Source organism: Erinaceus europaeus, chromosome 1 (genome assembly GCF_950295315.1).
Source record: "Erinaceus europaeus chromosome 1, mEriEur2.1, whole genome shotgun sequence".
Lineage (NCBI taxonomy): Eukaryota > Metazoa > Chordata > Mammalia > Eulipotyphla > Erinaceidae > Erinaceus > Erinaceus europaeus.
Genome location: NC_080162.1, coordinates 149,311,458 through 149,323,921, shown reverse-complemented (window position 1 = coordinate 149,323,921; position 12,464 = coordinate 149,311,458). Strand labels below are relative to the sequence as shown.

At 47.4% G+C, this 12,464-nt stretch overlaps 1 protein-coding gene across 3 annotated transcripts in view; it reads right to left on the bottom strand.

Moving 5' to 3' along the window:
* The window catches only part of SLCO2A1 (solute carrier organic anion transporter family member 2A1), an 83,251-nt gene that overhangs the window by 25,033 nt on the left and 45,754 nt on the right, over nucleotides 1-12,464 (bottom strand). For all 3 annotated transcript variants that reach the window (XM_060196915.1, XM_060196914.1, XM_060196917.1), the window contains exons 5-7: nucleotides 2,221-2,448; nucleotides 791-889; nucleotides 505-641 (exon numbers count right to left, since the gene is read on the bottom strand). In XM_060196915.1, coding sequence (XP_060052898.1) covers nucleotides 505-641; nucleotides 791-889; nucleotides 2,221-2,448 — 464 coding nt within the window. The remainder of the gene's footprint in view (nucleotides 1-504; nucleotides 642-790; nucleotides 890-2,220; nucleotides 2,449-12,464) is intronic.

Below are 12,464 nucleotides of genomic sequence, written 5' to 3'. Positions count from 1 at the left end.
AAGAGAGAAAAATTGAGAGGGGAGGGCAATAGAGAGGGAGAGAGAAAGAGAGACACCTGCGGCACTGATTCAATATTCATGAAGCTCCCTGCCTGCAGGTAGAGAGCTTGGGGATTGAACCCTGGTCCCTTCATTCTAACAGCAAGGCTCTAGCCCAGATTCTTTCCCCTGCTTCCCATTCTTCTCCTTCCACTATGGCTTTCTTTGCCCAGTGGATATGATTGACAGGTGCCTAGAAGGATGTTTTATCCAGAATAGGATCTATTGTAGGACTTCCCCCTGCCTCCCCCCACTCTTCTGCACTAGAGACACCTTCTTGCTCAGATTCACACTTCAGGCACTTGTAGGCACTTGGGGTCCAGTGCTCCAAGCTGTCTACTAGTTCTTCAGCCCAGCTCAGAGGACTCCGTGCATCCTAACCCCCATGTCCCCAGAGCCTACACGGTGCTTTAATTTTCTGGCCTGAGCTCCTGCAAGCCCAGCCACAGGTGATTGGAAGCTCACCTCCACACCTCGGGACATCGTCCGGGGGAAGAAGAAAAAGGGGAAAGAGGTGAGAACCAGGGTGGCCGAAGAGATGAGCAGGCCCAGCCACCAGGCGCCAATCCACCGGGGGTCTCCAGGGCTCAGGTTCACTGTAGCTGGGGGAAAAACCAAGGGTGCAAGTGTTTTTGAGTAAATGCATGAGCTCACTGGACTGGAAGAGTCTCCACTGGCTAGGGCACAGGTTACTGGGGTGGAGGGGTGGAGGGGTGCCGGAGACAGGAGCCACAGGCCTGCACACACTCACCTGTGTCCACTCGGCCGTAGTCTACAAAAATCTGTAGCATGACGGAGCTTAGCAGGTAGCCGAAAGCAGGCCCGAACACGGAGATGGCGAAAAGGATGGCTGCGGAGGATGGGGGGTGGGGCAGGGGGAGAGGGCAGCGGGCTGAGAAGCTTGAGCCTGCATCTTCCCTGGAGTCCTTCCCAGTTGTTGCCTGACAAACTCATATGCAGTTCATTCCCTTTGCCTGAACCACTCAGGGCTCCGGGGGATGCGGATTCCAAGCTGCTTCTGCAGAGTTTGCCCATGTGTTCTGGGGTGACACTCTAGGGAGGGGGGTTGCTGGGGCCACAGAGCCAGTGGGCCGGCCGCCATCTGTGGGTGTGGTCTGCCTCAGCTGGCTGTGGGCCTGAGGATGCCCATGGGGCTCATTTCCCTCTATCCCTCCCTTCCTTTCTATCTTCCTTTTCTCCTTCCTTCATTTTACTTCTCTGTTTCTTCCCTCTCCCTTTCTCTTTTCCTTTCCTTCCTTTCTCCTTCCTTATTTCTTTCCACTCCCTTCCTCCATTCTCTCTCTTTTCTTCCTTTCCTTTCCTTTTCCTCCCTTCCCCTCCCTTCCCTCCTACCTTCCTTCCATCCTTCTTTCTTTCCTTCCTCCTTTCTTTGTCTTTCCCTTCCACTTTTTATTTCTTCCCTTTCCTTCCTTCCTCCCTCCCCCCTTCTTCTTCTTTCTTTCTCTCTTTTTCTTCTTTTCCTCCTTACTTCTCTTCCTCTACTTTCTCTTTCCTTTCTTCTCTCTTTTCCTCCCTCCCTTCCTTCCTCTTTCTCTCCTTCTTACCTCCCTCTTCCTTTCCTCCTTCCTTTCTGCTGACTCCCCCCCCAATAGCATGAGAGAGAGAGACAGAGGGGGAACAAGGGATACACCACAGCACTGAAACTTCTTCCAGTACAATGGGGCCCCTGGGTTCAAACCTGGGTCACATGCATGACAAAGCAGCACACTATCCAAGTGAGCTATCTTGCCAGTCCTGAGATCTTTCTAAGGAAAAGTGTTTGGGCAGCCAGCAGGCCATCTGCTTTGCCATTGTTGCCCTAAGGTCATCTTGTCCTTAAGAGGACAGCTCTGGAAGACATTTATTCCTTGGCCTGTGACTGGGGACTGGGCAGCAATGATGGCCACCTGTGCTCAGATGGGACATGGGGCAGCCGTGTCCTCTCAGGAGACCCCCAACCACCCTGTGTGGACTCTCAGCTGCTCTTCAGGGCAGGGGCCGGACCCTGGGCTCGGCTCCCTCCACAGCCCCCAAGCTGGCAGGTGGCACGGCTGTCATTCAAAGTGGGTCTGTGGCAGACCTGTACACTCACTGGCTGTGTTGGAGGCCTAAACACTGAGCCCTTAGCCCCCTAGAGCACCCTCACCCTTGCAGCCTTCTACAGCCTTGATGTGTACTCACAGATGTAGAGAGGGGAATTGTTGGGCTCAGAAAAGTCATCCACGTAGGAGATCCCGAAGGGCTGGATGGGCACGGTCCCGATGCCAGCCAGCAGCTGGGCCATCACCATCAGCCCCCACATGCTGCTGGCCTCATTTTGGGCTTCCTGGGCAGCACTGGAGCACCCGCTGGGGGGTGAGTTCTGCCCATGCAGCTGGCAGAGCTCAGCCTGGTAGAAGCTGCCATTCCCTGCAAAGGGTGCAAGCCAGTCACCCCACCTGGACCTGCTCACCACACCTGCATCTGGCCCAGGCCCTTGGGGGGAAAAGCTCGCTCGGGGTTGGGGGATTCACTGCCAGTGCATTGATTACAGGCCCTGGGGACCACTTCTCACTTCTACTGAGTGAGCTGGACTGATCTAGAAGGGAAGAGAAAAAAAAACAAAAACCCTGTTTGCTGAGGCTGAGGAATAGGTTGCTCCCATGGGTGCTCATTCCTTTCCTTCCCCACCATGAGCACATCTGGATCTGAGCATGGGTGGGTGGTGATCCTGGAACACACACATGCTACCAGGTTATTGCTGGAGCTCAGTGCCTGCATAATAAGTCCACTGCTCCCAATAACCATTTCTCTCCCTTTTTTCTTTTTCTTTCTTTTTAGGATAGAGCCAGAAAGTGCAGCGGACTAGGTGCACATTGCGGAAAACTCAAGGACCAGCATAAGGATAGAGCCAGAAAGAAATTGAGAGGGAAAGGAGAAACAGAGATGGAGAGAGGAAGAGAAACACCTGCAGTACTGCCTCACCATTCATGAAGCTCCCCCCACACACACACACATGGGGATGGGGGGCTTGAATCAGTGTCCTTGTATATAGGAATGTGTGTGCTCCACCAGGTGCAACACTGCCTGGCCCCATATTATTTTTTCTTGAAGACTGATTTATTAATGAGTAGAAGAGAGAAAGCCAGAGCATCACTCTGGCACATGCAACACTGAGGATCCAACTTAGGACCTCATACTTGAGGGTCCAGAGCTTTATTCACTGTGTCACTTCCTGGGGCTGCTGCTGAAGACAGTGTCCTTATAAAACCTGGGCAATGTCCACCACTCACAAAACTCGGGAAGCAGGGAGGGACTTTGAGACCCTTGGGTTTAACCCTGCTTTTACAATTTGGGGTGAAGGAGCTGAGGCTGCACCCCACAGAGCCTGGCTGCATTTCAGTCCTGTGAGGGTCTCCAGTATGCCCAGAGGCACAAACTTCCTATGGCTGGGGACCTGGACTGTGGTCTTTTTTCTTTTCTTTTTCCACTAGGATTATTGCTGGAGCTCTGTGCCTGAATGATCCCACCACTCTCAACGGGCAATTTTTCTTCAAGACAGAGGGTAAGGGACAGAAAAGGGGGGAGGGAGAGGGGGGAGAGACCGAGACCACAGCATGCTCCACTGCTTCTGAAGCTTCCAGTTTGTGTGGTGCTCCCATGTGGTGGCTGGGGGCTGGAGCCTGGTCTTTGCACATGGTAAAGTGTGCACTGTGCCAGGTGAGCAGTGCCCAGGGGCCCTTTGCTTTTATATTTAATTTGGCCGCCATGAAGCAATCACCATTGCCAGCTCTCCATGGCCTTGAGAGTTCTGAGGATTCTTCTATCTCTTGAGGTCAGTGGACAATTCCTGCATAGTTTGGAGGTAGAGTCATTGAAAATTTCTATCCTATCTCCCCTCCCCCCATCACCTGGGCTTTAGCACTCCAGGCAGATTTCTCAGAATGAAAAAGAGAGACAGAGACAGGTGTAGAAAGAGAAAGAGAGCACAGCACCTAAGCTTCCCCCAGTGTGGTGTGGGCTGGGCTTGAACCTGTGTTGTGCATATGGCCTTCACCCACTAGGGCTGTTTCTCTAAGTACCCCCATTACCCCATTTCCCCTGTCTTGAGTGGCACTGAGTCTTACTCTGACACTTCACCCTAGAAAAGAAGTTGCAGCCATAAAATATTATTTTTGTTGTTGTCATGGGGGCTCCACTACTTCGGGCTGACTTTTTCTGATAGAAAGAGTGAGGCAGGAGCCAGGTGGTGGTACACCTGATTGAGTGAACATGTTACAATGTACAAGGTTCAGGGCCCCAGTCTCCACTTGTAGGGGAAAAGTTTTGCAAGTGGTGAAGCAGTGTTACAGGTCTCTCTCTCTCTCTCCCCCTCTATCCAATAAATAAATAAAGATAAATTTATTTTAATATTTATTTATTTATACCCTTTTTGTTGCCTTTGTTGTTTTATTGTTGTAGCTATTATTGTTGCTGTTATTGATGTCATGTTGTTGGATAGGACAGAGAGAAATGGAGAGAGGAGGGGAAGACAGAGAAGGGGAGAGAAAGATAGATAACTGCAGACCTGCTTCACCGCCTATGAAGTGACTTCCCTGCAGATGGGGAGCTGGGGTCTTGAACCAGGATCCTTACGCTGGTCCTTGCACTTTGCGCCACCTATGCTTAACCTGCTGTCCTACCGCCCTATTCCCAAATAAAGATAAATTAATAATAATAATAAAAGAGTGAGGCAGAGGGAGAGAGAGAGAGAGAGAGAGAAAGAAATATTGCAGCACTGTACCTCTCCAGTGTACTGGGCTGGAACCTGGGTGATACACATGGCAAAGCAGTGTGGCTGAGGTTCAAGCCCACCTGTGCTGGACTGACACCACAGTCCAGTCTGAAATGTCAACTCTGCAAAAGCAGAACATGGGTCTGGAAAGACAGCGCACCTGGGGGGTGTACCTGCTTTGCCATGGGCACAACCCAGGTACAGGTTGGCACCCACTGCACTGGAGGAAGCTTCAGTATTATTCTCTCCCTTTCCATGTCTCTGTCTCTCTCTCTCTCCATATTTGTCTCTATTTCCACCTGGAAAAGTTTTCTGGGAGCAGTAATGCCCCAGTGATGACCCAAAAAAGAAGAAAAAATTTAAAAGTAGAAAAAAAAAGAGCTACAATACACACATTGTGGGAATGAAGGCAACCAGCCTGTTGGCCTGGTTGGCAGCCTGTTGGCACCTTCTATTTCTAGCCTAGTCCAAGCACACCTGCTGTCTGATCCATCCCCCCCTACCCCCTACCCTTCCTCCCACTGACTCCTCAAGCAGAAGGCCCCCCAAAACAGCTGGTCCCAGGAGCTTTGCTAAGATCTGAGACAGCAAGGGGAGTCACAGTCACAGTCACAGATAGCACAGGCAGCTGGGAAACTGGTGTGAGTGAAACAGAGCAGATGCAGAAGAACAAATACATGTCGCCTCACTTATCTGTGGGATGGGAGATATGAAAGAATCAGGGACATGGTAGCAGAGAGGAGAGGGGGCTGCTAGAGGCTGGGGAGGGGGCAAAGGACCATAGTCTCAATTACATAGGATGACAAGTTCTGAGGATCCATGCACAGAGCACAGCACCTTTGGCTAACAGTGATATGCTGGATGTTTTGCCATGAGGGTAGATCTTCGAAGTGTTTCAACACATACACCACGTAAGGAAGTCAGGAGGAAAGTTGGTGGCAGGGAGAAGAGTGGTACATCTATGGACTTGAGGCAGGGGGCAGTGAATCCACAGGTGTATACTTAGCTCCCAGTACACTGAATTGTATACATTAAGTGTGCACAGGTTTTCCCATGTCAACCACACCTTAGCAAAGAGGATTTAAAAGACATTGACTTGGGGCTGGAGATCTGGGACAGTGGTTTACATGCTAGGCTTTCCTACCTGGTTCTCTGAGGTCCCAGGGTCAATCCCCAACACAACCATAAGGCAGAACTCTGGTCTGTCCTCTCTCCCCAATTAAACTAATGACTAGTTAGAAGTCCAGTGGTGGTGCACCTGGCTAAGCGCACGTGTTACAGTGCACAGAGACCCAGGTTCAAGTCTCTGGCCTCCACTTACAGTGCCCCGGAACCCCCCTCCCCTCTCCCGCCTCCGTGTTTAAGCTGGCCAATGTATGTTATTAATTTCTATACATTAGTGTGCCTGTGGGTCTTTATACATGTATATATGTATGTATGTTTAAGTATATTCTTACATGGGCATAAAAACACTTAGGAGAAATTTTAGAGTAACCTATTTAATTAAAGGCCTTCACCTTACTAGAATAGGTATTTGGTGGTCAGTAAATGTTTGTACCCTTGCCTTGCCATTCCAAATATATCATCATTTGGTTTGGAATTTTTTGTGAACAGTTAATGATTGATGTAGGCAGGGTCCAATATCTATGTGTTATAGACATGCTCCCTCTTCTAGAATTAAAAGGGAGAAAATGAGTCACTTATAAGTAGGATGCAGCTAATGCCTGCAACATAATTATTTTGCTGAGCTTGGCCGCCTTTCTCTCTTTTTAGTACATTTAAAAAATATTAGATTTTAATTAGGTATGTTAAACTTTAAAGACTAAGATGTTTTCTGATTCATTTCTTTGATGAGCACTTTGGTTATGTACTACCCTTTGATAACCTAGGTACTAGTGACTCAGTCTGTGGTAAGAATACTCTAAACAACTGGATATTAATAAACATTAAATATGAATTGAATGCCCCCTCTTCCCTCTCAGATTCAGGCTTACCTTCAAGTAGAGACATCCGACTCCAGGGATTTGATCACAGGCCTCTAGCTTCACATCCAGTGACTTAACCTTTCGACCACAGCCATCAGCCATGGCGGGGGAAGGTTTCTAGTAATCTTAGCTTCTATCCATACTCATGAAAACCTGCAAGGACCCACTTCCTGCTTCCAATCACACTGTGGGGAAGATCTACAGATGGTAACCCTTGCTGTGATGTCTCCTCTCTCTTTTCTCTCTCTCTCTCTTTTCCATCTCTGTTGACTTCTCTATCAGAAAATTTAAAATAAAGATAAAAAAGCAGTGGAATCAAACATCTACAGAGGCTCAGTGCCACACAAAATTGTCATTTATTGATTGTGTTCAGAAAAATTAGCAGTATTTTTAATATTATTCCTTCTACTTTTCCTCTCTTCTATCAACTACACACACGCATCACATCCACACATCTCTGAAGCCTAGAAAGCCTGAGATGTGGGTGCCTGCCTGACTGGGTTCTGGTGAGACTTTTCTTTGCTTATAGAGGTCACCTTCTTTCTGAGAGAAAAGACACAAGAAAGAAAGGTGTCTCTTCTTAATAGGTCACTGACCCTAGCATATTAAGACTCCACTTTTGTCAAAGTGTTTGATTATAACCACCCTCACATCATCTGAGTCACATCATCATATTTAGTGGGGAGCATATGATGCAACCCATATTAGCTATACTATTAGATCTCTTTCTTTTTTATTTTTAATTGATTTAAATGATCAGCTACACCATAGGACAAGTGGGGTACAATTTCACAAAATTCCCATCATCAGAGTTCCGCCTAAAAAAAAGCATTAATAAGGAAAAAGAGGCGAAATGATGGAGTACATATGAATGGTTAGAAAAGTGGGCTACATAGGGATGGTTTGGTCTTTGTGGAGATATGGCATGGAAAGGAAAGAAAGAGGTCCAGAGTGAGATGGGGAAACACCTGAAAGGTGTGATTGGCAGAAGGAAGTGGGTCCTTGCAGGTTTTCATGATTATGGATAGAAGCTAAGATTACTAGAAACCTTCCCCCAGCATGGCTGACGGCTGTAGTTAAGTCACTGGATGTGAAGCTAGAGGTCCATGATTGAATCCCTGGAGTCACATGTCTCTACTCAAAGGTAAGCCTGAAAAGTAAGCCTGGGAACTCCCCCTTCCCCCTCCAGGAGTGAGAGTAGGATTAATCCCCCCATAAAGAAAAAAAAGATATTCTCTGACCTTATGAAAACAAAGTACTGAGTTTCTTGTCTTCATAAACTCAGTCTCTTTTCTCAGCAACAATGAGAGAGAGAGAGAGAGAGAGAGAGAGAGAGAGAGAATGAATTTGGGACAGTGGAAGGAGAAAACTTCCCCGTTTTGTGCTCAAGACTGGACTTCCAAGTTCAGTTCTGAGACTGAGACTAGACCTTTTCCCACACTACTGCAGTAACACTAGAAGATATTGAGGGGCAACACCTACTCCTGCATGTTGAGAATAAACTGGATATAGGAGGGCTGACCTACTGTCTATGCTGGAGAGGACTCTGCCTACACACCCCTGCCAACCACTGCATAGCCTTTGTCTCTGCAAACACGCACTCTGAGAGTCTCCAGGGAAGAAGACATTACATGTTCCACTCAGTGTATCTCAAAGCCTTTTCCTGGGTTGACAAGATGGCTCACTTGAGAAGACGCCTGCTCTACCATGCATCCAATTCAAGTTCAAGTCCCTATTCTCCATGGCAATGGGGAAAGTCCTGGCTCTAACTGAAAAAGTTAGCATGGAACAGTGAAGTCCAAAAAGAAAGCAAAAAAGCTATTTCTTAGTGGCTAGGAGGAAAGGAAGGCAAACTTGAAGGAGCAATATGGAGACTCAGTCTTTGAATCTGAATCCTCAAAGGGAAAAGATGGGCACTTAGGTTTTGTTTGTTTTGTAATAAATTTTTTAAAATTTATTATATATATTTATATCTGATAGACCAGAGAGAAATTGAGGGGAGAAGATAGAGAGAAAGAGAAATACCTGCTGACAAGCTTCATTGTTTATGGAGCTTCCCCCCTGCAGGAGGGGAGCAGGGACTCAAACCTGAATCCTTATGCATGGGAACATGAAAGGGACTTAATTTGCATCCCTCATTTGGGTGTGACAAGGAACCCACTATTCACAGATTTATCCAAGAGAGTGATCAGAATTGGTTCTGGACCAAATAAATAAATAAATAAAAATGAAGCAACTAACTGAGCCAACATGAGTCCCTCTGAAGCTGCCATACCAAATCATGCTCATTTCCTCTGCTTGTGTCAAACAGACCAGCAGGAAGCAGTGACATGGCATCACTGGCCTGGAGGAAGCCATCTGACAAGGCCTGTCCTGACATCCCGATAGCTGAGATGCAGGCACATGGCTAGAGGGCCCCTGGGGGCATGGGCTCAGAGTGAGCCTGGTGTAGATACCTAATGGGCCAGTGGAGCTGGCAGGGGCTAAAGGCCACCACAGTTGTAAAGGACTGGAGGCTGGAGCATGACCATCAAGATGTCCCTGGGCTGAGAACTCTTGATGTAGACTCTGGGATTGGAGGCTAGGTGCCAGCCAAGGATGGCAACTCTCACAAAGTCTCTGGGCAGGCTATGATAAGCAGAAAGAAAAAAAAAAGCTCAGTGACTGAAGACACCTGAAGATGTCCAATGTGTATTTATGTGGAGCAGACAGGGACACTAGGTTAAGGCCTTCACTCAAGAATGAGCTGGACTTTCCCAGAGGGGGAGAAATGTTAAGGGAAAATGACTAGAAGGCTCTGAAACTCAATTCCATCAGGACCCAGAGAGAAGAAAAACAAAAACAAAAGGACAGACGTTCAGAAGTAGTAACAAGTCTAAGTGTGACTTAGGAAGAGAAGGCAGAACTATAGGAAAAAGTGAGCAAAATATATAAATATATACAGATATAAAGATAGACAAATAGTTGTAGAAATAATAGTCAACCTATATCTGTGACCTTGGGAGAATCACTAAGTTTCCAATGAAGCAAATGGGGACACAGAACTCTAGTGGTAGAAACAGTGTGAAATTGTACCCCTGTTATCTAATAATTTTGTAAATCAATATAAAATAATTAATAAAGGTAAGTAGATGATTTAAAAAAACAATGTTCTGGAGATCTAATGGAACCCCAGTTTTCAGGCCAGCAAGGGGGGTTGGGGAGTGTGACTTGTCTCCAGAGGAAAAAATAGAATAAGGACCTGGATTTAAGCCCTGCCCAGTTCCAGCACTGTGTGGGAACATCACGCATGGCACCAGGAGAAATTCCATAAATGGTGGTGAGGTGTTATCATGTCTGTCTCTTTCCCTCCTTGTCTCTCTTTCCCCTATCTCTGAAATTAAAAAAAAATAATAAAGATTTCCAGGAGCTATGGGATAACATACATGAGAAGCCTCAGTGCCAGAAGTAATACTAATAAAATAAAATAAAATTTGATAGAAGAACCAACTCCGTCTCTCTGCCACAAAAGTCTACTGTTTATTTCCTTCTTTCCTTCCCTATTTCTTCTCTCTTTCTTCACTCTCTTCCTCTCTCTCTCTCTCTCTCTCTCTCTCTCTCTCTCTCTCTCCTACCAGAGTTATAACTGAGGCATTGTGTTTACATAACCAATATACCTTTCCTGGCAGCCTTTTTCTTTTTTCCTTTTTAAAAATAATTTATAGAGGATGAGAGACAGAGAGAGGGGGAGGAGGGAGGGAGGGAGGGAGCGAGAGATAGATAGATAGATAGATAGATAGATAGATAGATAGATAGATAGATAGATAGAGGTGGGAACTGGGTCTTTACACATGGTAACCGTGTGCTCTGCCAGGCACACCACTGCCCAGCCCTGAGTGGACTCTTACGTCAGCCTTCCTGTTCCTCCCAGGGGACAGTGCACCACTGCTGTATCCCACTCTGCACAGCCCCAGAAACTGCCCTGCCCTCTCCTGGTGCTGTCCATGGTGGCCTCACACTGCCTGTTCTCCCTCCATGCTTCTGTTTATTTGTTTTTTTCCTCCAGAGTTATCACTGGGGTTTGGTGTCAGCACTATGAATCCACTGCTCCAGGTGGCAGTTTTACCTTTTTTTTTTTTTTTTTAATTATTGGATAGGACAGAGAAAAATTGAGAAAGAGGGGGAGATAGAATGGGAGAGAGAAAGATAGACACCTGCAGACCTGTTTCGCTGCTTGTTCGAGCCGGGGGCTTGAACTGGCTCCTTGTGTAGGTCGTAATGTTTAGTACTCTGTGCATTTAACTGGGTGAGCAACCACTCAGCCCCCCTCCATGCTGTTCTCTAGCCTTTCCTATGCTCTGCATTCAAAAATGCTGCCCATGCAACCTCCTTAGGCTTTGTTCTGCCCATCTGGTTGGGGTTATTTTCCACAGGATGGACTTAATAGCACCCATGTGTCTTTGGAAGTTTCTCCTCCTGCTGATTAAAACATCTAACTGCCAGGGCCCTGCTCTCCAGGCTCCCCCACTCTGTTCTCTTACACGCCTGTCCTCACAAGGCACAAACACACACATGTGCACACACACACACCCCACACACACACAGACATCACTTCTTTGCATTTCCACCACTGACCTCCAGCTCACACCCTTGAGTGTTCCCCTCAGAGGAGAGACCCTGTGTAGCCCAAAGCTCGAGGACTGGGGTTCAAGGCGCTGCTTCTTGGCCCTGGGACATCCTCACTGATGAAGGGATGTGTGGGGCCTCTAGAGACACTCAAAATGGGACTGAGGGTGGGTGAAACAGCTCACTGGCTTTACCATTTGTGCAACCCAATTTTGAGCCCAGACCCCACTACTGAGCTGTTCTTGCTCTCTTTAAAAAAATTAAAATCAAACAAATAAGAAAATCTGTTTTTTAAAAAATTTAAAGTTGAGGCTAGCAAAATAGCTCACTTGGATAGTGCACTGCCTTGCCATGTGCACGACCCAGGTTCTAGCCTGGAGCCCACTGCATTGAAGGAAGCGTTGGTGCATCTCTCTCTCTCTCTCTCTCTCTCTCTCTCTCTCTGTCTAAAAATACAGGTAATATATACAGGGTTGAAAGGAGCTCTTCTCTTGAGTGCTCCAAAAATACCCCTGTCCTCCACCCACCCACTGGGTAGGAAGTGGCCTGCGTGTGGGAGCCCATTGTCTGTGAGGGCAGACTTCCCTCAGGGCTTGTCTGGGGAGCTCTAGAAGGTTCCACCTTGTCCTCCCAGACACTAGTTTCCGAAGACTCTTCTCTTATCTCCTGGGAGAGCCGTTCCCGCTGGCCAGCTTCCCTAGCCTTCCAGAAGTGGTCTCCCAAGTTTTGGCTGCACTGCTGGTCTCCTCTCCAAAAGCTCCAGGCCACTGACATTTAGAAAATCTAAACATTTGCAAATGTCTGCGTGGTCTTTTTCAAAAGAAGTAATTAGCTGGTCAAGGTTTCCATAACCCCCCACCATAGCTGGCCCCTGGGTGATTGTTTTTATTTTATTTTTTCCCTGCTCATAGTTACTCTTCATTTCCCATGTTCGTTTCTGGAGCAGATTTGCTGTAAGGGCAGAAGTTGGCGACTGACCACAATAGTGGGGCTGGAGGTCATCACATGGGTGGCAGGCTGCAGGCATGTGGGGAGGCGGGCAGAGAGGTGTCTGTAGCACAGAAGATCCATTTTACAAAAGA